The 27,983-nt window shown below is 41.9% G+C and overlaps 1 protein-coding gene across 1 annotated transcript in view; it reads right to left on the bottom strand.

Moving 5' to 3' along the window:
* KCNB1 (potassium voltage-gated channel subfamily B member 1) overlaps nt 1–26,476 on the bottom strand; it is a 183,698-nt gene extending 157,222 nt beyond the window's left edge. Inside the window, exon 1 of the mRNA XM_053394207.1 lies at nt 25,821–26,476. Within this exon, the coding sequence (XP_053250182.1) occupies nt 25,821–26,387 (567 nt within the window). The 5' untranslated portion in view covers nt 26,388–26,476. The remainder of the gene's footprint in view (nt 1–25,820) is intronic.
* Between the last annotated feature and the right edge of the window lie 1,507 nt (nt 26,477–27,983).

Raw genomic sequence — 27,983 nt, forward strand, 5'->3', positions numbered from 1 at the left:
GTGTCAGTGCATCATGGTCCCAATAACATACAAACCATCTGAGACAGCCTTTATCATCCTGGTGAAGCCATGCTGGCTGAGGCTGATGGGAATGAAGTCCAGAACATCTGGGGGTGGTTGAAGGCACCAGGTCGGCAAAGGAGGATCTAATATCTATCACAGAATAACTGGATAAAGTCATCAAGGGTAAACAAGCCTGGTGATATAACCCCTTGCAAGTGCAGGATCTTACCCAACTGTATAATCATCGACATGTCTAATCAAAAGTAAGTAACACTAATAAGTTCAAGGTAAGTGTCTACAGAATTGCAGCCTAGATCTATATTTGCTAAATAACAGCACAAGTCAAAATCCTCCTTGCCATGAATGTGCAGACTTGTTTGATGAGCTGGAAGTGATCTTTGACTGCTACAGCCAGTAGGCACACTTACCTGGGAGGAAAGTCCCATTGATATCAGTGAGAATTATTGGATAAGAAAACATGGGTAAAAAACAGGGTTGTCAATTATAATACAGGTATTCCTCTTACTTCCTCTATGGAATCCACCTCACTATATTCAGTGACACAATATTTATAACACAATGCTGCCTGGCATTTTTGATGCTCAACCAGACTCTGTGTTTCAGATTCCCCCTTTAAAGGTCATAGTTAAAAAATACATCTTTCCATTTAGTGTTCCATATCTGTAAGCATCTACTTCCCCCAGCCCAGCTGTTTTGCTTGGCTAGGCTAGAGGACTAGGATGGGTACCAATCAGAAGGGAGATACTGATCTAGGACTGGTTCCCCTGGGAAAAATCCTAACCTCAGATGCCTTTTGCAAAGGAGGAAGCCACAGCACTGCTGCGTCTGTATGCGGTGTTCAATGCCTTTGTGAAATCAGCCACTGTACCACCAAACCCTTTGCTCTCACAACACCTATTTGCATGATTACAACCTCCATCTCTGACAGCTTGCTGCTGTGTATTCCACACTGGTAAATCAAGAGATCACCTAGCAACAGTCTGGCCCTCATCTCAAACAGATCAACTGACATATGCTGCAGCCTTTGGCCCAATCTGTGGCATTCAAAAAACTGGGCACCCAGAACCACTGGCATCAGAACAGAGTCCCAAGATGACAAAATGACTGCTGATCAAAGAACTGAGCAGGCAGGGAGAAGGAAAACAAACATCTGTGTCTAGAGAGACCCTGAAATGGCTAATCATTGTCACACATGTAAAGAGAGAAATACAGTGGTACCTCGGGTTAAGAACTTAATTCGTTCTGGAGGTCCGTTCTTAACCTGAAACTGTTCTTAACCTGAGGTACCACTTTAGCTAATGGGGCCTCCCACTGCCACACGATTTCTGTTCTCATCCTGAAGCAAAGTTCTTAACCTGAGGTACTATTTCTGGGTTAGCGGAGTCTGTAACCTGAAGCATCTGTAACCTGAAGCATCTGTAACCCGAGGTACCACTGTAAACAGAACTGGGTTTCAGGCCTGGCTTGGTGGGGGAAACTCAGGTGCCCTGTGTGATGCCCTTACAGGGGAATATGACCTGTTGAATCACTTGGACCTCTCAGTGGCAACTGATAGCATCAAACATGGTTTTTATGTGACAACAGCAGCACGGATGCTACTAGCCCAGAGATGGAAAGAAGAAAGAGTCCCTACCAGAGAGGAATGGCAAGCCAAGCTGTTAGACTATGCCAAAATGGCAAAACTGACCAGAAAGCTCAGAAACCAAGAAGACAAAAGCTTTAAGAATGGGAAAAAATTGTAATTTATTTAGAAGACCACTGTAAGCAGATGAAAACATTAGCAGGATTTTAACCTCACTTGTAATGTAACAAATACTATGGACAATATGGAGAGATACAAAACATAGAGTATGAAATAAATGGCAGTTGGAAATGTTGACAATAGGACACATGAAGGGGATGGGGGGACGTCTCAAGATTCAGAGAAATCTCATTTTATGGATCTGTATTTGGTATTGTAATAAATTTACATTTGTAAAATCAAATAAAAATGATTCCGAAAAAAGAAGCAAAAAAGATAGCATCAAAAATGGTATCCTTCCAGATATGCTGTTCAGGTTTGAGGGTGGAAGGAACACAATGGTAGTTCTGCTCCCACCTAGATGGCCATTTCATGAAGGTGGTTTAGGGGATAATTTATTGACTCTCTGGAAGTCATGACACTCTTCCATGCTGTCAGCAGCCATGGATGCTGGCAGACCATTTTGGGGTGAAGCCCCAGAAATACAAGAGGGAGCGGTAATAGAATGGAGCGCCCCAAATGTTGGAAATGTAATGAGACTGAAGGTACATTCTTTCACCTTTGGTGGACATGCCCAAGGATTAAGACTTTCTGGGAGATGATCTATAATGAAATGAAAAAGGTATTTAAATATACCTTTCTGAAGAAACCAGAGGCCTTTCTCCTGGGCATGGTCGGCCAATTGGTGCCAAAGAAGGATAGAACTTTCTTTATGTATGCTACAACAGCAGCAAGAATACTTATTGCAAAGTACTGGAAGACACAAGATCTACCCACCCGGAAGAATGGCAGATGAAGTTGATGGACTACATGGAATTGGTGGAAATGACTGGCAGAATCCGAGACTAGGGAGAAGAGTCGGTGGAGGAAGATTGGAAGAAATTTAAAGATTATTTACAGAAACATTGTAAAATTAATGAATGTTAGAAGGATGTTGGAATGAAGTTATATGGCTTTAGCAGAAATGTTATAAAGGATTAAGCAAAAATAGATTGTTAATCGGCTAAAGGAGGAAAAGTAAAGTTAGATTATGTCAAGATAAATTATAGGGCAAAAATTGAGAAAGATGGAAAGGATTTGCTGAAATAGCTAACTGAACTAGAATACAAAAAAGGGAGGTGTGAGGAGGTCGATGAAACAAGTAAATGAAAGACAAGATATGGAAATATTGGATGTGTTTTTAATTGTTTTTGTTTTTGTTTCTGTTTTGTTAAGATAGGTAGTGGTTTTTTCGGTTTTTTATTGTTTTTTTATGTATTGTAATGTATCGTTTTGTTTTGTTTAACTTTTTTCCCCTTCTTTCTGTAATCCTTAAACTCTTAATAAATATTACTTTAAAAAAAAAAAATAGAATGGAGCGCCCCAGACACGTGGCAACAGTTGCTTGATCGTTTCCATATTAATAATGCTAGAGGAAACCAGTGGTCCCTCCTGCAGCTGATTGCCCTCTTCCCAATGCTTATAAACTGCCTCTGCTGTGCTGAATAAGATGCATGAGAAAGGATGGCAAAAGCTGACCCAATGCCTGAGATGTGAAATGATGCACCCAGAAGAATTCAAGCATGAAGGGCTACAGAGAGATCAGCACAGCCAAAGCCTGCCGTCAAAGGAGCAGCCTTTACAGGAGGGATTTATGTGGCTGTCTATCCACAGGAAGGGCAATTTACAGGAGGAAATTCAGCGGCAGTGAAGTAAGGAGAATAAGAGTTGGGCAGATACGTACAAGGGGGAAAGGAGCCTGGGAACATATCCAAGCACAGATCAAACAACAGCATCCCTAGGAAAGGCTATCCTCTTCGTGCTACTTCCTCTCAGTAAATCAGGGGTGAGGAACTTCAAGCTCATGGGCCAAATCCAGCCCTCTAGGCCTCTCTACCTGACCTGCAAGCCTCCCCTAGACCATGCCGCATCCTGAGGTCAAACTCCTCTACAGCCTTACTCTGCACCCTCCTTGAAAGCATTTTCTTTTTCAGGCTAGTATGTGTCCTTGAACTGTGATAACGCCTCTTCTTTCCTTATATGGGACATGGAGAAGTGTGTGGAGTACAGAACCCTTTGATGTTTGCTTGGCTGGAATGTGGCTGAGGAGCCAAGGCTAAAAGTCACATCCATCGTGCAGCCCCTGGAAGGTTGCCTCTGAAGGAATGAGCCTTTCCCTCCCCATTGACTCTGCTGGTGTGTTTGCACCATGCCAGCCTCTCTGCTGCCTCGCCCCTTCCCCTTTACCTCCCAGAAAGCAGCAGCAACGCAACTGACTGGAGGTTAGGTGAGCAGTGCCACGACATCATACTGTCCGCTATTGACAGTTATATTAAGCATTGCATTTCCTATTCAAAAGTAAGGCCATGATTTTAAACAGTAGTGAATCTTGTGTGTGTGTGTGTGTGTGTGTGTGTGTGTGTGTGTGTATTCTGACTGTACTTGTGAAGGATGTCTTCCATGCAAAAAGTAGACACATTTTTCTGCTCCGCTTCTCTTATGAGTGTATGGTATAGTCACAATATAATTTTCTGACAAAATTAGAGCTCTCTATTTGTGAAAGCAAACATCTGACACGTCTCGCTCAGCTTGCGGGTACAGAAGCTGAACTAATAATTGCTTTATAATGCTGCAATTCTATGCATGCTTACTTGGAAGTAAGCCCTATTGAGCACAGTGAGTAAGCAAGCCTAAGATCAGGCTGCATGCTTCGTTTGGAATCCTGGCAAATCAATATATTCCAGGTTGCAGATTGCTTTAAGAATAGTCCTGCGCTTGTTTAACTAAATTGCTTTTTAAAAGCCCACCCACGCTTAAATCAGTTAGCCGTGTACAATGCTATTCAACTGCCTTCTACAAATTCTGCTAGAATAACATCTGTGTTTCTTCGGCATTCAAAAGAATAAGGGGGGAAATGCATGAATGAACATGTGGGATTCTTATAAAGCTAAAGATAAGCTAATTTAATTTAATGTTAAAGATAAACTAATTTTCAAGCTGTATAACTTTGCAGGCACAAGCTAAATCTGAAGTGAGACTCCACTTCCTGTTTTGGGGAAAAAGGACTCTCAGACATTTGCTCTGCTCTGGAGTAATCCTACTGAAATCAAATGGCAAATGAGTAGAGAGTAGGGGATTAGCCCTTTTCCCTGGCTTTTGGCACCTGAGCTGTGTGTTTTCAGGATTGACCCTATTCTTGTGAATGTGATGTGTTTCAAGTGTTTTGCATTCCAAATTTTGAAGTTTTGTAACCCGGCCCTGGAATCTGCTGGTGAAGGGAAGCTAATAAATTTAACAGTGATGAGGATGATAATGGTGGCCACATACCCTACTTTACAGAAAGGCAGTTCTCTGTCTGGAGGGCTGTCATAGGGCAGATCTCTGTTTGAAGGGCTGTCCAGCCTAAGTTTGTTTTAAGAAGGGTGATTAGGGCCTTGAAATTTTCCATCAACAATTAGCATCCAGGGAGCGGACAGCAGGCACACACCTGGTCAGTTTTCCCCACTGTAGGGATCATTTTCTTCTTATAAATTTGCATCTCTGCAGACAAATGAGCAAATTAGCACATTTAATGCAAATCTGTGCTCCCTTTTGTCCTCTGTTTTGGCAGTTCCTCTTTCATTGTGTTGCTTAAGTAATAGTAATAGGAGCTGTCATCAGGTAAACAAAATGGGTCTAAAGCAGGCATAGGCAAACTCTCAGCCCTCCAGATGCTTTGAGACTACAACTCCTATGATCCCTAGCTAACAGGAACAGTGGTCAAGGATGATGGGAATTGTAGTCCCAAAACATCTGGAGGGCCAAGTTTGCCTATGCCTGGTCTAAAGGCTTCACTTGATGTGCACTGGGCACACTCCCATTTTGTGTTATTTGCTAGAGATCTAGGCTACAGGAAGGAGCTGAGAGAGGCACAACGATGCTTTGGTTTCTCCTGCACATGGATATAACACAGCCAGGGAGGCTGAGCATTATAGGAAGTATATACTGGATTGACCTCAATGTTCAGCAAAGGCTGGTGGGTAACAGTGTGCTCTGAAATCAGTGAGTCTTATACATCTCTTTGGGAAAGCATTGTTTTCCTCTAGGCAAATTCAATACTACAGAGTTGCTTTCTGGCTACTAATCCAACCATTTGAGGCGATCGCATTTCATTTGCATTTGGTGGGATTGTTAGGAGGTTTCAATTACTCCTATAAAATAACCTTGTGTGTGTAAACATAGACAGGAATGCAGCATGTACCTGCTAATCAGCAAAATAAGCTTTGGTACTGAAAAATTCCTTGCAAATGCTACCAAAAATACACCCTTAAGATCATGGCAAGGATAGCAGCCAAGGTCACCTTGAACTGTAAGTAGAGTCTTGGATGCATTTGAAACGAGAACGCCGTGTGCTGGGGCTGGCTCTCAGATCAGTTCTGCTTTTGACATTCCCAAATTGTCATGAGGAATTTTTAAAGTCTAATATTAGTAACTGTATGCCCCAGAGTCAGGTGCCATCCTCAACTGTGAACCTTCCCTGACAATCTATAGCCCTGAAAAAAAAAATACTGGCTCTTTAATTCAGCGATGCTAATATAAGGCATCCTGAAAATGGTAGATAGGAGACCTTAAGAGGAGATTTTGAAACATGGAGTAGCTCTTGTGTCAGTATTTAAATAGTAACAGGTAACATGATGGGGATCTTGTGTGGTTAAATGTGGCAGCACCTGCTGTGATTAATCAGGCCGTTACCTGAGAAAAATAGTGTAAGAATAGCTGTATGTAGGGATGGATTGATGGAAGAGTCTATTTCTGGCCTGTGTCAGCTCTACTTCTGTTCATTCATAAATCCATTTTGCTCCGTTTTCTACATTAATTTTAAAAACAAAAATGTGGTACAAAAATTCATAATGGAATGTGCACTTCAATCTGCATTTTTAAATGTTATTTTCTAACCAAGCTAACATTTCTAAAATTAGTCTCTCTCAAGCTATGCTCCCCCCCCATGCATATTTTGGTATAGGGCTTTTTGAGCTAAAAAATGCATTGCAAAATTCAGAGAAGTGCAAAATTCAAGGAATGCCTGTGTTAACGACCCACACATTTGAGTCTCCCTACCCCTGTTCCAACAGTACGGCCAGCCCTGCCATCTTGGGATTGGACAATTTTTTAGAGGATTGGGCAAATTCATGGAGGATGTCAAGCAGCGGTCAAAGGATGATGATGATGATGATGACAGCTAGCATCTGCCTCCACAGTAAGAGACAGTAATGTTTCTGTATACCCATTGCTAGAGTAATATTTCTAAAGTAATGCTTCTGAATAAACAGTTGCTGAGGATCACAGGTGGGCAGAGTGCTGTTGTGCTGGTGTCCTACTTGCAGGCTTTCTGGTTGGCCACCGTGAGAACAGGATGCTGGACTAGATGGGCCATTGGCCTGATCCAGGGCTCTGCGTAAAAGAACTGTCCTTCCAGATTCAGGTTTATGTACAGCTGCTCAAAATCGAAGCAAGCACCTCTCTCTCAAATCAAATAAAAAATGGAGCGAAGGCACAGATAAATCCTCTATAATGGTTCTGTCAACCAGACGGTTTTAGAGAAAGGCAAGAGTACATTCCATGTCTAATGACCCCCCTCACAGGAAACCCTCCTTCTGCCAGACAACTTCTTTCTCTAAATGAGGAAGCTCTTGGCATATGTTCCAGTGTCAATTCAATTTCCCCACTCCCCACAGCAGCAGTAACAACATTTCCTGGATCATAATGGAACCCAGATTCCATCTTCCACCCATGCCCTCCCAGTTTAATTACATTGATAGTGAGATAGTGCAGCAATAAGTAGATTGGTTTAAAAAGGGGGGGAGCCACCCTTAAATGAAAGGCAACTGCAAAGACATATAAGAAAATAGTCTCAACCAAATTGCTATTATTAGGCTAGGTTCCTTGTTGCTAATTTTTGTCTTGGAGAATGTTTTATGCATCAATATTGCCTTGGAATTTCCAGCAGGAAGAAAACATTAAATGTACCACTGTGCAATAGAGTAGATTTAATCCAATGGATAAAATAAAGGTAAAGGATCCCTGGATGGTTAAGTCCAGTCAAAGGCGACTATGGGGTGTGGCGCTCATCTCACTTCAGGCCAAGGGAGCTGGCATTTGTCCACAGACAGCTTTCTGGGTCATGTGGTCAGCATGACTAAACTGCTTCTGATGCAACGGACCACCGTGACGAGTGCCAGAGAGCATGGAAATGCCATTTACCTTCCCACCACAGCAGTACCTATTTATCTACTTGCACTGGTGTGCTTTCAAACTGCTAGGTTGGCAGAAGCTGGGACAGAGCAACGAAAGCTCACTCCGTTGTGATGATTCAAACTGCTGACCTTCCATTTGGCAAACCCAAGAGGTTCAGTGGTTTAGACCATGGCGCCACCCATGTCCCCAATGGATAGCACACAGCTCTATCCTTTGATATATTACCAGCATCTGTAGCGTTATGGTCTTTTGTTTATGAATGGTAAGGAATGAACTGTTTATATTTTGTCAGTGGGAACTAATGATCAGGTGAACTTGGTGGCAAGGAGTGCTTATTTCCAGGTATGTCTGTCCCTGGACTAAAATATTCTGGTATTAGTAACTCATGCTCTGGTGACCTTGTCTGGACTACTGCAACACTACTGTGTGGGGCTGCCCTTGAAGATAGTCCAGAAGTGAAAGCTAGTGCAGAATATGGCTGCTAGGGAGAAGCAAGAAGGGAGAATGTAACACCAATTGTAAAAGTACTACGCTGGCTGCCTGTGCATTACTGGTAGGGACGTAGGAGAAATTTGATTTTGTTTGCATGTTAATGAGAAATTATGCAATTCACACTTCCCCAACCAATATGCAAGCTGCCACACAGCTTTCCTTTGAAATTAGCACTTCTCTGAATTTTGCAATGCAGATCACCAACAAAACAACATGTACAAAAATGCACCATATTAGGGGAAGGTCTTGCAAAAAAAGTGTATATTAGTCAAAACTGCATACAAAAAAAATTGATCAGGAGAGAATTGCATTAGAATTCTTATGGATGTTCATGACAATTTTTTTAATGCACATTACTGTGGAAATGTGGTGAACTGCATTGAAGGATGGAAAAATGAGAAACTCACAGAACCAAAATTAACAATCTGCCCTAGCTATAGGCTGCTGAGAACAGTTCATAAAGCCCTAAGCATTTCAGGGCTGAAATATATGCAGCAGTACCTCTTTCAATACCAGCCTACCTGAAGATTGGTGGGGGTTCTCTGCTCATAATACTTGAGAAGATACATAGGCAGAGGACACGCAGAATTGCACCCTCCACAGGCTCCTGTCCCCTGCCTTGCAGAGATTTAGACATGAACTGAAGACCATTTTGCTCACCCAGAGCTTCCCCAACACCAAATTGTAGATCTGTGTTTAATGATTGTTACTTTGTAAATCCTTCAGGTTTGTTCAATGTTTTCTTTACTTGAGGCATGCTACTGTTTCTCTTGCATTGCACATTGCCCTGAGCTTTTTTGAAGGAAGAGTGATTTATAAATATGGCAGGTAAATAAATATAGTTATACAAGGTACCTGCAGGGTGGTGATGGAGACCTGGTGTTCTGTTGATGTCTACGTGGGCAAGGGAGAAAGAAACCCCTTCGTTTTAGCACATGGGTAGGCAAACTAAGGCCCGAGGGCCGGATCCGGCCCAATCGCCTTCTAAGGTAGAACGTGTCCTTTTATTTAAAATGCATCTCTGGGTTATTTGTGGTGCATAGGTATTTGTTCATCCCCCCCTCAAAATATAGTCTGCCCCCCCAAGGTCTGAGGGGCAGTGTGTCACGGTCCGGTCTACGGGTGATCAAAGTCCCGGCTGAGGACATCGGGACCGGGGGCAAGATGGTGGGATGGGAGCAGGAACTAGAGTCCAGAAGCCGGGGGTCCAAGGGTCAGGAAGCAAGGAGTCACAAAGTCAAGGGTCCGAGGATCAACAAGCAGGGAGTCAGGAAGCCGAGGTCCGGGGATCAGGAAGAAAGATGCCAAATGCAGCAAGGCAGGAAACGTGTTGCTGCGGCAAAGAGCCGAAGGGAAATGCTGACCTTATATCCCTTACCAGCTCTTACCACCAGGTGCAGTGAGTCACTAAGCGGCCTCACCTGTGCGGCTGCGCCTTGCCTCTCCAGAACAAACTTAGGAAGGCCCCAGTCCTGCGAAGCCCTACTGGTCACAGGGCCTGGCTCCTGCATGCACTCCTGACACAGTGGACCGGCCCCCTGCTGAAAGAGTTTTCTGAGCCCTGTTTTAGCACTTACAAAGGATACATAGCTCAGTAGCAGACCATAGAGAGGACCCAAAACTTTGGGCAACTGCCCCCCCTTGGAAAAGAGAGGAAGGGGAAAGAAAAGAAACCAGAGGGGGAAAATCTGAACATTTCTTTGGGTGGAAAGTCTTACCGAGACAAGCAAGTGGCGAGGAGGCTCTTGTGCTCAAATCCTGCTCTCTGGTTTCTCACAGGCATCTGGTTGGCCACTGTGAGAACAGGATGCTGGACAAGATGGGCCATTGGCCTGATCCTGCAGGCTATTTTTATGTTCTTCTCTACGGTGGCTACTTACTGAGATCTGCAGAAAATTTGCATGGGGAATTGGTACTAGAGAGATGCAAATTTCAAAAGGATTGCTATATCTTAAAAAGAAATATAACACATCTCTCCATAGTGAGGAAGATTGTGACCAGATAATCTGTGTGAACATTCTCAATCTCTTTGTCCAGTGCTAACCAGGGTGGATTTGATTTAAATCAAATCAATTTAATTCACGATTTAAACCACTATTCAGTAAGACTTGATTTAAATCTTTTCTTTTCTTTTCTTTGCAGAAAGACTCATTCTTGCTGGTATAATCTTAATATTTGCAACCAGATGAAGGTTTCATTTTTGGAATAATAAATTTTCAGAGTAGTTTTTACAGTTATAGCAAAAATTACTGATTTGGATATACTATTAGAAATACATACAGATAATTATGAAATTATTGTTTATATTTGGACAACTTTTCTGCTGTACTTTATTGGAAGGAGAAAAATAATCATTTCCTTAATAAGAATTTAAGCTATTTATTTAACTAAAAGAGTAACATTATAGCATATGTATCCATGTTTGTTAACTGATATGGTTAAATGATTTTTTTAATTAAAAAAACCCCCTTAGACTGAGTTTTAGCACACATGAAAAACTTAAAACAAATCCTTATTTCCTGATGAATATAATATAACTATATTGGACTATAATACAACTTAAACAGAAAACTATCTTTAGAAAGATTTTTCCTCCAAAAGCATTTTATTTTAAAAATCCGATTTAAATTTTTAAAAATTGATTCATTAAAAATTTAAAAATCATTGATTTTTATCCACCCTGGTGCTAACTAATTGTTGATAAACCACTGCAAGTCTCCTCCTGCTCTTACTTCTTAGGGTTCTTTATCTTTAAACTGTACTTAGACAAAACAACCATTCAAATAGAGGACTGCCTTCTAACAGCACTTCAACCACTGTAAACTAGCAGTCAATATTCTCCCCCAAATGCAACAAAACCTCTACAAAAGCACATCCATTATAAACATCCATAATAAACTGTTAAAACTAGCCTAGTATAGATTTTGAAGACAGGTGATTGGATCTCTGGCCCACCTTAGTTTGATCTTATGAAAAAGCTGTTAATATTTTAAACTTCTTGATATGGTTCCTCAGCTGGGCAAAAGCAACATTTATTTTGCTAGTGTTATTTTTGCACACTGAAACAAATAGCTGCATATATTTGGCACTTATTCTACTTGTATAACTGTGAGGACTCTCGTAAATCCATTTGGATGGTTAATGAGGGAAGAGTAAACAGAACGAGATATAAATAAATACCATCTTCATTATTGGCCACAACTCAATATGGAGACTTTCTCAATGCTAAAGTATGAATAAAATCCATTAACTAGAGCTAATATAATCTTGCAAAGTATAACTTATCCACTTCTTTATGGAATCCAAATCCCTATTCTGGTTGGAGTCATACGAATATCTCTTGCTAATTTGGAATAACTTCTATAAATCAATGCCTTAACTGTTCTTCAGATAAGAACCGCCTCCACACATGCTAACCTGCCCATACTTGGAAGCTGGCAGCAGAGGTCCTCTTTAGGTGACTGCCTCTGACAGCAATTTGATTGACAGGTGCTAGGGAAGGGCCTTTTCTGCACGGGCCCCACATCTCTGCAACACTTTGCCAGCTGTGCTCGAACATGCCCCATGTGTTTCGAAAAGCCCTGAAGACCAGGGAAGGCAGAGAAATTGGGTTTTGTTTGCGTTTCAAGCCAAGGCTACCCAATTCATTCCAAAACCATACGTGAACCAAACTATGGCCATCCTTCGAAAGCTGCTCTTCTCCGAATGTTGCAATGCAGTTCTTCAGCCAAGACATGTTTACAAAAATGCATATACTAGTGTAAATTGTGCAGAACAAAGCATTTTTTTAGTGAACACAATATATACACATGCATTACATTTTGGAAAATTGCAAACTAAAATGTGCATATTTTGAGAAATTCACACTGAAATGCTGAGGAATTTTCGTGAGGACTTTTTAAAAAATTGCGAAATGATGTGGAACACTGAGCTTAAGCCTGGCAAAATGAGAAACCAAGAGAAGCTGAAACTGACAGATTTGGCAATCCCTACTGAAGAGCCCCTTGCTCTCTTTTTTTTCTTGTGTGGTGTTCCGATTTCATTTTGGGTGTCATTATGTATTTATTGGTATTGGTATGGGTAGTGGGGGAGAGAGACAGGATGTTTGTGGTTTATTTTTACTAGCTATTAAGTGTTTTATTGTTTTCCTGTAATGGAACTGTGCAGTGGTGACTACAAGACACGGGGGTGGAGATAAGCAAAAATGGCCTCCCCCCTCCTACTCCAGCAAATGAATAAAGTCTGGCGGGGGGTATGACATTAATATATGAGAGTGCTGGAGGTGAATAGTTAAACAGGTTACCCAATTAGAACCCAGGGGGGTGGAGTCAGAGGGACTATAAAACCAGCTCTGGGAGGGGCAAGAGGAGGAGTTCATTGGGAGTTGGGTGGTTGGTTGGAGTGGGAGTGAATTGGGATAGAGTCTGTGGGTAGGTTGAGTTAGTGCAGCAAAATAAGCTGAGTCAGGAACAGTTAGGAGATAGGAAGACAAGTAGATATCTGAGAGGTGGGTTTAGTGGGTGAGAGCAGGTAGTGGAAGTTATAGGTCTGGATAGGCACCCCATGATTTTAATTGACCGATACCGTTTATGAAACCACACGCTTGTTAAACTGCAATAAATAAACAGAAGTTTATGTTCCAATTTAACATAAACTGGGTGATTTTTTTCATTATGGAGATCCAAGGGTGGTTGCGGAGGAGGAGGCCTGGCTCAGATCTTATTGTAGCATCAGTGATAATGGATTGTATTCAATGTAATGTTACATACATGGTTCTGTCAATGCAAGGATTTCTCTTTACTCAATGGTATGTTCTTCCCCTCTGGCCCCCACTGCACCCCATAAATCTGTTCAGGGCTTCCCCCCAACTCTCTGGAGCAGTTCTGGGGACAGTGCAATGAAAGGACAATGTGGGGAAGGACATGGGGGTGGGACTCTCACAGCGCTAGCCAAGGATGTAGCTAAACATGTTTGACAGCACTCAAAGGATCATGTGGTGACCATCTGAAGGATATCTGTATGCTGTTTGGAATATTCAGAAAACATCCAGGGTGTGTGTGTGTTCTTATCCAAATAGCAAAATTCACAAAGGTCAATATTTGGGAGCTGATTTGCTTCATGTCTACAACGATACAGGTATTTTAAAAAGCGCTGCGCTCTCAGTGAGAAAACACTGAAAAGCAAGGTGAATAATCCATGCTAACTTTAATTGCCGTGGCAAAGCCTCTAAGGAAGCCTCTGCTTGAAAATCCACATGAAAAGAAGAGGCATTTAAGGAAATAACCTGCAACCCAACTTTCATTCCAGCTAAATCCAATCCAATTGGCAAGGGCAGCCGAGGAAAGCATGACTAAGTAAAGACACAGCAAACATTGGAGCCTATAAGCAGAAGGCAAATATAAACATATGGGCAAGGAGGATCAGGAGTGCTGGAAAAGTAAGCAGAAACAGGAGTTAAAGGAACCATCTCAAAAGCAAACACCTAGTAGCATAAGAGGGATTATTTCAAGCTAAATAATTTGTAGGGATCTGGCAAGGATGTTGCCATCAGATGAGACAGAAGAAACTGATCCACTAAAGACATTGATAGGTGTTACAGCCTAGTAATAAGAACGAATGTTAATTAGCTTTTAATGCAGAGGACCAATTCCCAATGCATTAAGAGTGCCATCACTCTTGCTTAAGATTATTGCCTATGTGTTGTCTGGTTGAGCTGGACTACATGAGATTTATTTGCTTATTTTCCCAACGAAGAGGGCCAAGCACTCAACACAAATAAAATTTATTGCCAAGTGCCTTCCATCACTATCTCTGGATCCTTCTGAAAGAGATGGAGATCTCCTCACAGCAGCTTCATATTTGGGATGTGAGTCACCACTGTTCTGATTTTCTCCATCCCTGCAATTTCCATGTTCGCAGCTTCAAGGAGCATGACAATGGCCATTGTGGCAGCCTGCAATTACGAATCAAAGCTGCCCAGGTTTTAGGGTGGAGAGGGTTGGCCTGATGTACTTGGGGAACACATGGCTGTCAGCTTCACAACAGTAGCTATGATAATGTGGTTGGGTTTCGCACAGATTTTGTCACTCAGGGTTCAGCCCATAACTATGGAAATGCTGGGATGCAGAGTGAAGCAAAGCACACATATTTTTAGGATTAGGGTGCTCTTGCCATAGGACTGAGGAGTTTTAACCATGTGCAAGAAGCTGGACTGCAACCTCCTAATGCAGACAGTTTGCCAGTTTCTTTAATGGTTCTGGGTGAAGAGGGTATTCTTTGGTAATAGGAGATTATTCCGTTCTGACTCTGCCATAGGGTAGAGAGCCAGTCTGTCTCCAACCCAACTGCACACTGAGACTTGTTGATAATGTATAATATATATCGTATTGGCCTGAACATAAGTCACACTTTCTTTCCAAATTCCAACCGTGAAAAGTTAAGGTGCAGCTTAAATTTGCGACATTACAAAAATTGGCTTTTACACACCAACCATTTCAGTTTTAATGACAGGGTCGGGGGGGGGAATGGGATCTCCTCTCAATCCTCCTTCCATGCCCCCGCAGGTTCTTTTTGGATTCAAGTTCCCACAACCCCACAAACTCAGATCCCTCCCTCCCTCCATCTTCCTTATGGGCAGAGCAGGAGCCCAAAAGCCTGGTCAGGAATTCAAGAGGGAGGCTCCCATCTTTGGGAAGCAGAATATTGGCTCTGCCCCCACCTTTTGCCCAATCTCTTTCGATGGAGCTGCACAGAGGCTCCCTACCACTGATGACTCCTTTTACGGGTGTGAGTGCCTGTGGTATTTTAAGGGAGCGGCTTATATTTGGGTGTTGTCTTTTTTTCTTTTTCCTCTTGAATTTTAAAGGTGTGGCTTATTTGAGGCTGCAGCTTATATTCGAGCCAGTACGGTATGTAAATATAATTGAAGGATTTCCATAGACAACAAGAGTACATACAATGTCTCTGTTCCCAACAACATACAAATCGATATGGCTAACTTAACCCAACAACCCCTCACCCCCTCTCACACACAAACAAAACTCACTGGAATCAGCTGAATGCAACCAACCACGCTCTGAGTGCTACAATCTCTTGCACCACCCAAACAAACAAACTTGTTGATAATGTATGATGATCCAATGGTTCCCATCCCAACTATTTCAGATCAAGAGATGGCAGCTCTACCATATTAGAACTTCTGTTGGGTTGTTGTCCATGTGTGGCATATGCTGCATCTCACAAGTATTTTGGCATCTTCCCCCAGATGTTTTGTACATATAAACAGAAGGTGTGAGTTGGTTTCCAGTTGTGCCATACAGTAGGTCAGGGAGAGGGCAGGCAGCAGAAGCTGTAGATGCTTCATTACCCACTCCAGCATCAGAGCTAATTGTAAAGATGAAATCTCCAGGTTACAACCTGGCAGTCTCAAATGCTTCACATGTCCCAACACTGCTCTCAAAGCTAAAGTCTGGATAGCTGCTTCTGATCAGGGAATGTATGTGTCACAAGTAGTGTGCTAGCATGTGCACTACAGGCATGTACTGAGCTTTAGAAGTTGCATGGTAATGACTCATGGCATTAAGAATGACTTTTACAGTGAAAAATCAACTGCATTCTTTTTTTGAAAAACTAGAGTCAGAAAAGAAGCTTTTAAGTGCCGACTACAATCAATTATGTGTTTATTTAATGTTGGGTCCATGGGGAACCTGTGTCATTGCAGATATTAGACTCCAACTCCCTTGATGCCTGACCACTGGCTATGTTAGTTATGGGTTATGGGAGTTGGGAGCTCAACAGCATCTGCAAGGACCACAGGTTCCCCATCCCTGACTTAAACTTTAACAGATCACAGAAGCATCAATTCTTAAGAACGCAAAAGCAATTACAATGAGTTCATCTGACTGCCTCAGTAACACTGGCTAGAGATTCCTCTCCAGCAATTCCTGAATTACTTCCACTGGATTGGTTTGCACAGGAGAATGTGATGAACTGCTGGCAAAGAAAATGAAAGGCCCTTCCTTAGAAATAAATAAAGGAGAGAGAGAGTGTTGATCTTTTGGTCACCAGACAATGCCACCTGCTCAACACAAAGGATGACATTTATGAAGTGGCTGCAGACAATGGGTTGGGGCTGACTTGAAATGTGTGCAGATTGCAGTCCCCAAATTATTATAATCAGGCACAGCTGTTTCACTCATAACAGAAGAGCAGAGCCGAAAATCTATACCCTGCCTTTTACAGAAGATGCACTCCTTATGACAAGGACAAAGCGCAAGTGACGCAGGATGTGTGTGATGGGATCTACTGCATTTTCAAAAAATTATACAATGGGTGCAGCAGGGCACTTTGAATTTGATGGAAGTTGCAGAACCAGGAAAGCGGGTGTTTAAGTATTAGCAGCCGAGGCTATTTCCCTAATTTAAGTCTCCCCTTCCCCCCAATAATTCTATTGGATCTGCACACTCCTTACTTTGCCTCTGAGAATTATTATAGCAGCTTTAGGAGAACAGTACTGGGAAAGGGCTGAACAATCCAGCACAGCTGCTCTAATGAATTTCTGAGCCTTTTGCACCCATTTTAAAGTCTCTCTTTTCTCTTTGGCGATCACTCGTAGCTGGTGAGATTGTCTTCCATGAATATGGTCTTAACAGTGTGTCTGTAAGTGACTGTGGAGGCCAATTCTGGATCCACACATCCTTCCACAGTGGAGACATTGATTTCTGTGCAGGAGTTGATCACAGTGTGGATTTGCCAAACGTGCCTTCCTCTTAGCACGTTTCTCCCTTGTGTCCTGAGTTCGAGTGTCTTCAAAGTCCATGAAACCTTTGGTAAAGGCTGTTCTCCAACTGGAGCGCTCACAGGCCAGTGTTTCTCAGTTGTCAGTGTTTATACTACATTTTTAAAGATTTGCCTTGAGACAGTCTTTAAACCTCTTTTGTTGACCACCAGCATTACGCTTTCCATTCTTAAGTTGGGAATAGAGTAGTTGCTTTGGAAGATGATCATAAGGCATCCGCACAACATGACCAGTCCAACGAAGTTGATGTTGAAGAATCATTGCTTCAACGCTGGTGATCTTTGCTTCTTCCAGTACACTGGTATTAATTTACCTGTCTTCCAGTGATGTGTAAAATTTTTTGGAGACACTGTTGATGGAATCTTTTGAGGTGTTGGAGATGGTGTTTATAAGTGGCCCATGTTTCACAAGCATATAGTAAGGTTGGTAGTACAATAGCTTTGTAAACAAGCATTTTGGTTTCCCTGTAAATGTCCTGGTCCTCAAACACTCTTCACTTCACTTCACAAGGGTCATAGGAACATGCAAGCCCACTCACCAAGACAAGGTGATGATCCAGCGAGTGGGCCATTCTAAAGTAAAACAAACAAAACTAATGCGATCCAATGATAGATCATTGGTTTGTTCACATTCTTCTAGAGACGGTCATTTAGCCCAGGGAACAAGCATCATACCTTTGCACATATAAGGCTAAACAAGCCACATTGTATGATGCACACCAATGTATGATGCTAATTTCACCTAAGATCCTCAACACTTCTCCAGATTCCATTTCCCCTTCCCCATGTGTACAATAAAAGTATTACCAAGAGTAGCTTTCTTCTTTCTCTGCATGTTTACAGCAACCTTGCAAATAAGCCCCAAAAAATTACTAAGAAAAAAGCACACCAAGAACTCAGGCCAATGTAAGTTTCAATAGTGGGAGTGGTCCCTACTCACAAATCAATAGTCAATAGTAACAAAAACTAATCCATTCAAAAGTATGTATTCTGACAAGGATTACAAACTCAAATAGAGATTACAAACTCAAGCTCATAAAGATAATTCGTTACAGAATTAGAGATAAGAGTTTATGAGATAAGTTCATGTTAGTCCATAGTCAGATTGGACGTGGAGGTCTTAGTTTCAATCATGGAACAGAAGTCAGAAGTCAATTATGGATTAGAAACCAGGACAGGGCCCTGTTTTGATGTATGCACCTTACTAGGCTGCAAAATAAGTAAATAAATAAACAAATTACCAGCCTGCTGGTAACTGGCAGATGAGAAACTGAGAAGAAGCTTGTGGCCTTTCTATGCTGGGGCCTGTGGAGAGGTCTTCCCTCCTCTAACAACCCAATCGTTTTCTATGCCAGGCACAGAAAGGAGAGAAGGAATAAATACTCTGTCTTTCCTCTACCAGTCCACTCACCTGCATGTGATTCCTTGTTGCCTATAGCTACCAAGAAAGCGCTTAAGTACAAGGCTGACTTAGGTTGAGCTTTTAAATGTCCATGTATCCTTTGTGTTACAGATTAATCAACCTGGAATATTATCATGGTCACTGATTAGCACTACCATAACTATCTTGGAAAGTGCAGAGATTAATTTATGCCAAAATCCAGACAAAGTTAAGCACTTTTAAGTTCCATTTACTTCAGGTGGAGAAAGTTATGTTTGTGCTTAATTCACCCACTGAAACCAATGGGACATTGAAATGTTTGATTTTGCCTGTGCTGTTCTTCTTTTATGTCTAGCTCTGATTTTGATCATGATAGTGTGGTTAGTGTGTGTTGAGAGGCACCAGGTGGCCCGTTTTAAGTGATATTATCAACAGCTCAATATCCCCTCCTTTGCTTGTCCAGTAAATATTAGAGAAATAAGTTACAGCAGATTCTGATGAATGCAAAAGGGAGTCTTGGATAACAAGGTGAAAAGAAAATTGGATTTAGACAGGTGAATCCTACTAGGTTAAATCACGTAAATGTGGTTGGTTTGTTTTCTAGCACCAAACTGAAGCCTAGAGATATCATAGTCCCATTTTGCCTGGCTTTGCTTGGTTGGATGAATCGGTCAGTCGGTTGCTGGTCTGTATCAATGGCAGATGTATTTACTCATTAACCCATTCCATCCCCCTTCCACATTAATCTGTGGCTGTTATTGTTGTTAAAACATATCTACATGAGTTTCACATTTCAGTACATATTTAAATAAGGATTTAAATTTATTTTCACTCAGAAAATACAGTGGTACCTTGGTTCTCAAACACCTTGGTACTCAAACAACTTGGAAGCAAAACACTGCAAACCCAGAAGTAAGTGTTCCAGTTTACGAACATTTTTCAGAAGCCGAACGTGCTCTATTTTGAGCGTTACGCTTCCAATTTGAGTGCCACACTTCTGTTTTGAATGTCACACTGACTGTTTTTGCTATTTATTTTGAATTTTTGTTTTTGCAGCTTTTTTCTTTTGTTTTTGTGACTGTGTGGAACCCAGTTCAGCTACTGATTGATTGATTGTGTGGCTGCAGTACATTGTTTATTGCTTTCATTTTATGGATCAATGGTCTCATTAGATAGTAAAATTCATGTTAAATTGCTGTTTTAGGGGTTGTTTTTAAAAGTCTGGAACGGATTAATCCATTTTGCATTACTTTCTATGGGAAAGTGCACCTTGGTTTTGGAACACTTTGGTTTTGGAACGGATTTCCGGAACAGATTAAGTTTGAGAACCAAGGTACCACTGTATTAAATGGGTTTTGATACATTTAAACCGCCAAGAATTGCACTGCAACAGTTGGTGGGGTAGCAATTTCTATTTAGTTAGCTAATAAAATTTAACCACCGCTTGATCAGAAAATTTATCCACCGCTGGATCATTAAAAAATCCTCAAATTGGTTTAGAAAAAAGTGATTTACTTTTCATCACCAGCATCACTGCATCTTACCCAGAGGGAGAGAGGAGAGGCAGCAACAAGATCAGTGTAGTGCAGACACATCAGTGGCAGCACTGGATTCACTCCACGGGGGAATTTACACTGCACTCACCCCTCTCACTCCTATTAAGCCGTACCAGTGCCAATGTTATTGCAACATTTGGAGAAATGTGAAATTTGATAGACAGCTAAATTACGATCCATGCGTTAGGGCAGATTAGGTCAGTCCGACACATGGGGATTTGATGATCCAGTTCGTCAGATATCCCAGCTTGCAGCTTAACTTTCCTCCTATGAACGAAACGTCAAGTTCATATTCCTGGGGAAGGTCTCTCCGCCTCCTGCTTTCTTCTGCAGTTCTTGGCACCCCCTGAAAATCTGCTAAGGGGCTTGGGGAAAACTTGGCAATGGTGTGGGATACCCTAAAATGTTACTGTTTGGAAGGCAGCTATGCTCACCACTATTTTTGTTTCAGATGATTCCTATAATTAAGGGGACAAAGATCTTCATAGAGTGGCAAAGAATGATCTCAAGATATATCTGGCAGGGTAAAAAGCCAAGAATACAATTTAAGTTACTGATGCGAAAGAAAGAGGTGGTTTTGCCCTGCCAGATTTGAAACTATACTATGAAGCGTCTTGTCTCTGCTGGTTAAGGGATTGGATAAAATTAAAAAACAATAAACTATTAGATTTGGAAGGTTTTGATAACAGATTTGGATGGCATGCCTATTTATGGTTGGAGAAGAAGAAAAGTCATAAAGGTTTTGAGAATCATATTTTTAGGAGTTCCATATTAGAAATTTGGGACAGGTATAAAAATATATTGGAACCTAAAGTCCCACACTGGTTGTCTCCACTAGAGGTAATGAGTGTAAAGAAAATTAACATGAGAAGAAATTGGATTACCTATGGAGACTTGGTAACTAAAGTGGGGGAGAAATGGAAAATGAAGCCATATGAACAAGTTAAAGACTATGTGTTTGACTGGTTGCACTATCTTCAGGTAAATGAAATGTTTAAAAAGGATCTTAAAGAGAGGGGATATATAGAAAAAGAATCGAAATTTCAAACAGAGATAATAAATAATGATTTGAAGATAATGTTAAAAATGTATAAAATTTTATTGGAATGGCAAACGAAGGATGAGGAGATTAAGTCGGTTATGATACATTGGGCCAGAGATTTTGGTTATAACATACAACTGGCTGATTGGGAAAAAGTATGGAATGAAAATATGAAATTTACTGCATGTTCGGCGATAAAGGAAAACATTATGAAAATGGTACATTACACCGGTTAAGTTAGCAAAAATGTACAAAACATGTAATAAGTGCTGGAAATGTAAAGAAAAAGAAGGATCATTCTTTCATATGTGGTGGGAATGTAAGAAGGTTAAGGGTTTCTGGGAAATGATATATAATGAGTTGAAAAAGATGTTTAAATATACATTTGTAATGAAACCAGAAGCCTTTTTGTTAGGAATAACAGGAAGAGAGATCAATAGAAGGGACTATAAACTCTTTCAATATGCAGTAACAGCGGCAAGAATATTAATGGCCCAAAAATGGAAACAAGAGGAACTACCGACACTTGAAGAGAGGAGAATGAAACTTATGGATTACGCAGAATTGGACAAAATGACTGGGAAAATTAGATATCAAAAGGATCACAAATTCATTGAGGACTGGGGAAAGTTTACGGATTATCTGAAAAATATATGTGATGCACAGACAACGTTAGTCGGTTTTAAAGAGGTTTTGTGATTGTTAAAGATGTATTGTAAAAGAAAAAAACCTGAGACGATAAGTTAGTATTAACTGGCACTATAAGAAATGGAAAATGCGTAATGAATAGAAAATATGGATGATTGGTGGAGGAGCTGGTGGAAGTACAAAAACTGGAAATTTGAGAACAGGATTGTGTTGATTAATTTGTAAAATAAAATTTAATAAAAATTTATTTTTTTTAAAAAATGTTACTGTTTATTTACATGCTGCGTTTTGGCTTTAAAAAAAGAAGACCACCACCACCAAGGTAGCTCATGAATAATCAACGCACAAAATCAAGTACAAACAATACAAATTATAAAAACTCCAAACAAAATCTTAGCATTTCAAAGGTATGAAAATCCAAATACATTCATCTTGCTGCCAAAAAAGGCAATGAGGGCAATTGCCACAAAAAATATTAGAAAGAGCAGGACCCTCTCCCTGAGAATGATTTGGATATAATGTGTGTTTGTGGGGCAGGTTAAAGAAGCAGGGAGACTTGGTGGAACCATACCCTCTTATGTGAACAGAGGAGCAACTCAGCATCCGAGCCTGTGCTAAGAATCTCAGCAGCGGAAGCTCGCAAGGAAGTGCAATGTGCTCCCACAATCCACTCTAAATTAGTACATAAGCCTGCAATTGCTAAATGCATTTACACTGGATTTCTCTCTCCCTCTTCTCTCCAGAAGGCAAACCCTAGAATGGATTTGACTTATAAATCACAAAAGACACTTCTTTGGCAAGGATGATCATGCTCATATACAATAAATCATGAAACATCAACAGCCTCTAATGGATTTTGATTCTGTGCCACAGCCGGCCTAAGCCGGAGGCCGACGTTTTGGGATTCTGCACGCATGCCAAAACACCCTGATAAATTATTCACATTCAGCACTGTGACATCTGAAATATATATTTAAAAAGGCAGCCTGGATCAGTCTGTTGTGAGAAATAAAAACGACAATTGGTTGTTGTTTTTGAAAGCCACACAACATCCCTTTTCCTGACACACTGCATCAGATGTCCCTCAATCCTTGAAACGCCTTCTCAGAACTTTAAAGGAATTATCAGTTTCTTTTACAATCACCGGGCTGTGCTCATGCAGAAGCATCTAATCCAGCAAAGTGTAAAGTCTTCTTGCTAGAATGTGCAATTTGCATATCACAGCGTATTCCGAGACCATCCCACTGACTAGAAAAATCGCAACTGCTTCCATGCCTATTTGTTTGATGGCCGTGGTTTTCAAAGATTCTCCCTTCAGAAAATACTACCTGTTGAGATGTCCCATAGTGTACGCAATGAAGTTCTGCATATCGCAGAAGATTTTGGGAGGTGTTTTGCTCCCTTCATCCAAGACACTCACGGCTTTGGGGATGTCTCCACTGCCACATCTCAACTGAGCAGACAGTTGGCAACATTCCACTCTTGCTGCACCATACAAAGGAAGGTTGATAACCATCAGCCAGCTGCCACTCCAGGAAGCTTGGGGAATGGATGTAGCTCAGTGGTGGAAGCTACAGAAGGTCCATGAGTCCAGCATCTCCATGGAGGGCTGTGGAAGGCCCTTGCCTGAAATCCGGGAAATACTGAGCTAGATGGACCAACAGTCTGACACAGTAGGAGGCAGTTTCCTATGTTCTAACCTTTACTGATCTTCTCACTGAGAAACTCTTGGTAATTTTCCCAGGAGCCTTAGGGTTCCACAGAATTCAGCTTGAAAACCACTGCTTTACTATGAGACCCGCATGGTTTCTTAACAGCTGACCATCTGAGGTTTTCCAATTTAATGCTACACGTTGCTAATATGATAGCCTTCACATTTGCACCCAGTTTCTTTGTGGTTATGCTGGTGTTAATTAATTTATTGTATTTGTAACCCACCTTTTTTTCTCCCCAAGGAGCTCAAGGTGGTATATACATGGATCTCCCCCTCTTCAGTCAATCCTCACAATAACCTTGTGCTGAAAGGCAGTGACTCTTCAGTCAATCCTCACAATAACCTTGTGCTGAAAGGCAGTGGTTTTCAAGCTGAATTCACCCTGAACCCTGGTCTCCCAGGTCCTAGTCTGGCACGCCTACAGCAACACCACACTGGCAGCTTCAAGGTCATAAACTGGTGATGGTGACTTTTGGAGCCTTAATCTTTCCAATGTGTATCTCACCCACCTGCCCCTCGAACAAAAAACCGTCAAGCCTGAAGTATCGTTTTTCACATTGCATTTTCTAGATGGTACAAGTATGAAATACTGCATGGGTTGCAATAGAAGATTTAAATCAATACTTTTCTTTAAATACACAAGGGTATGAAAGGGTTAGGTCACTACTTTGCAATGCTTTAAAAGGGAAAGGGGTTGATACAACCATGCACCCTTCACAAGTGAAGTGGTGTGTGTATATATCATGTTTTGATGAGCGTAGCCTAAGGCAGCAGTGTTGCAAACTCCTCACCCATCTGTTAGGCAGCCAAGTTAGAGCAAGTTTCACCTGAAGTTACCTTTTGCTGTTGGGTCTGTATTCCCCATTGCTGACCCATTCTGACTGGCAGAAGATCTCCAGGGTATTCAACCAGAATTCTTTCATCACATTGATGCCTGAGATCCTTTGAACTGAAAATCCCAATGAATGAACTTGGAACCTTCCAGGTTCATGCAAATGTGGACTCTTATCACTAGGCTATGGACCCTCTCCCCTGACTCTTCTGCCCTCTTTTCATGACTTCCTGTCATTCAGTTCTTGACTGAAAGACAAGGCAGAACATCATCCACTTCTATCAGGTGGCTTGGTGTTCACAAAAAAGCCCCTGCGCAAACACAAAAAAGCCACCCCACCCTCCAAATTGGGCCATTTAGCAGCCTCAGAACTTATCTAAGTGGCAGACTGAGACTATCAGAGTGGAAGCTTCTAACTTTCTATACCAATTTATGGAATCCCACGAGACCCCATGCAGACACAGTGTTTTCTTTCTTCTTTAAACAAAGTCAGTCCTCTGTAATCACAAGAAAAAAACAACGTTTTCAGATCGCCCCAAAATGCCTGAGACTAGAAATGAAAAAAATGGTGGTGGTCCAGGAGATTAGGATATCAACATAACCGCTAGAACACTGCATCCAGAAAATAGAGAAGCTGGAATGAACATTAGGAAGCCATCACCGTCCAGGGGTAGGGAGAGGAATGGGAAGAGTAGCACACTTGTTGAATTTAAACATAGAACTTAAGTAACTATAGTCTGCATAATGTGAATGGTATATCAATATAGTGAACTTAGCTGCTTCCAAACCAACAATTCAATTGACATGGGTAATATTTTCACAGCACATACCAGTAGAAGGAAAACAAACCTTTAGGTAATGAATTGAAATATGCTATACAGTATTGCTGTCACACCAAAATCCATACTTTGGGGGATACTAACACCAAACACTCTTCAGGAGATTTGGCAAAGCTCCAATGCATCCATTCATGATTTATGAATATATTACATATCTGGCTTTGGCTACATGAAGTGTTTGCATAATCTGTCCATGGCCCTTTTAAACTTTCCATTAAGTGCTTTGGCCCCCCACAGAAAGTCCTCTACTCTTGTGTCAGTAAAAATGCAGGAAGTGCAGAATGACAGGTCAATCTGTGTCTATGTCCCCAAATCGTCTCTCTTAAAAACAACACTGAAACATAACTCCATAATATGAAAGCACAGAAAAGAAAAGAATTGAATGGCACACTGCATTGTGGCAATCCCTTTTGATGCTACGGGCAGTACAGCCAGGATAGTACAATAAAACACTCAAAGCCCAGTATTCCCCAGCCGTTACTCTGATCAATAGGTACATGCTGTCTCCACAAGAGATAAAGTATGTGTAGCTTAGACTTTACCTTGGCTGCTACAGAAGAATTGGGCTTCTCCAGAAGGTCCCAGAGCTTTTTCCTCTTCTCGGCGCAGCAGGTGTTATCAAATTCCTCTCCTTCCCTCTCTCGCATTGTTTCCGCTTCCCTCTTGAGCTCCTCGTTCATCTGCTCCTTCTTCTGGTGGTACCTTGCCTGGCAACAGGACTCCAGATAGATCTCGTCAATCCCCCAATAGTCCAGTTCTTGGCTGAAGGACAAGGCACACATTTCCTCCATCATGTGCAGCTTGCCAGTGCGGTAAAAGTTCAAGATAGAAGTAAATGCCCCTGGGTGTCTATCAAAGAAATACTCGTTCTCCTCCAAGTTGTAGTCGTCACATATATCCATAAGGGTTTCGTGGGTGTTGCAGTCTCTGAGCTTACCCAACCTTGTCCGTGGCAACCTGTCCAGGGTTCTCCATAAAACCTCGTGGGCCAAGCCACCCACATTAAGCTTGACCCTTCTGGAGCAGGCCTTGCTCCTGACAATCTCCATGGGATCGGGAGGCAAAGAGGTAGTCGATCGAGATCCATGCTTATTCATCCCCGCAGGCATTGCTTGTCTCAGGAAGGCTGGAACAGGCTGATGAAAGCTTCCAGGGCACTCACACTTCTCAGCAGGATCTCTTCATCTGTCCTCCTCCTCCATGCCTGCAAGAGAAAAAAATCCACAGAGCTACTGGCGACTTCTGGGGATCAGATGAGAGCTTCTTCCTTTGTTTGTGGGCTGCCTGCTTGATCAATTAATCAGGCAGCTGTACAAACAGCTCCGTTAGTCTGCTTGAAGGAGCAGCGGGGACAGAAGGCTGGCTGCAAGAGCACAGGTCGCTGTTTAGTTTAATGGTGCTGAAACTGAAGAGAGCCTTAAGAGTGGTGAGCTGGGGGAAGGGTGCGGGGAGGCGATCAGGCTACCTTTTTTGCCATTGGCCCAGCAAGACTTAGAGCAGCCTTTGCCTGATCTATACATGGCAAGAACTCATTGCAATAGAAGGGAACCGTGTGCGCTGTCCACACCCAGGTGCTGAAATAGATTTCCTAACACGTTTTCCAGCCTCTGGGAAAATAACCAGTGCCATGTCACAGAATCACAGAATTGCAGAGTTGGCAGGGATCATGAGGCCCATTTAGTCCCACATCCTGAAGTGCAGGAATCTTTCAACCAGCATGGGGTTTGAACCCATAATCCTGAGATTAAGAGTATCATGTTCTACCAACTGAGCTATCAGAGTGTTTGTGTTTGGGGCAGTGGTGTTGTCAGGGCAGGCTGCTGGGACAATGCCCCACTGAGAGAGAGAGAAAGAGAAAGAGAGAGAGAGAGAGAGAGAGAGAGAGAGAGAGCGCATGCGGGCCCCTATGTGGCTTACAGGCAGATTACTATGCTTTTGAAGTTACCATCTAAAGAGTCTCCCACCCCCATATGTCCATTGAGTCTGGAGTCTAAAATTACCAAACTGCCCCACTGGTTTGTAGTGGGATCTGGAAGACCCCATGAACCCCAGTTGGCAGCTCATCGGAGCAGTTTCCATTGAAATTAATTTTGCTCTCCTTGAAGTAATATGTATTCTCATCACCACTACCCACCCTCCTTTTCTTCTGAACCTTTACTTAGATTTGTGGACTCCCCCCCTTTAAACTGATGTATCAAAGCATTTGGGTATGTGTTACATTGAACAATCAAGCGAAAGCTGAAATACTTGGTTACTTACGAAAAGACCTGCATGTTTTGGTTTAAAGGCAATGTACATAACTGTTTGTCCCTCACCCTTTCGTACCTTCCCCGCTCTCTCTCGCTCTCTCTCTCACACACACACACACACAAACACACAAATGGATGTCCCAGCTTGATTCTAGGCACAATGAGAATTTGGATGTCCCTAACAAAAGGACTAGTTTGTACAACCATAATAGATTTTGGATTTTGGAAAGGGAGTAGGTGGGAAGTCTGATGTACAGGGTCATCCCCTACCCAAGCTACAGCCACTGGTGTTCATTTGAGTCCCACTGTTTCAACTGGTAAGGCTAACTGAGACATCCAAACAACTTTCCCTAGAGAAGTGGGTGAACCCCAGAGACATAAATGGGGTACAAACCAGGTACACACCCACCAAGAGGCATATTTTGTGATCCAAGCTTGAACCTTTCATACAAACTC

The sequence above is a fragment of the Podarcis raffonei genome, chromosome 6, assembly GCF_027172205.1.
Source record: "Podarcis raffonei isolate rPodRaf1 chromosome 6, rPodRaf1.pri, whole genome shotgun sequence".
Lineage (NCBI taxonomy): Eukaryota > Metazoa > Chordata > Lepidosauria > Squamata > Lacertidae > Podarcis > Podarcis raffonei.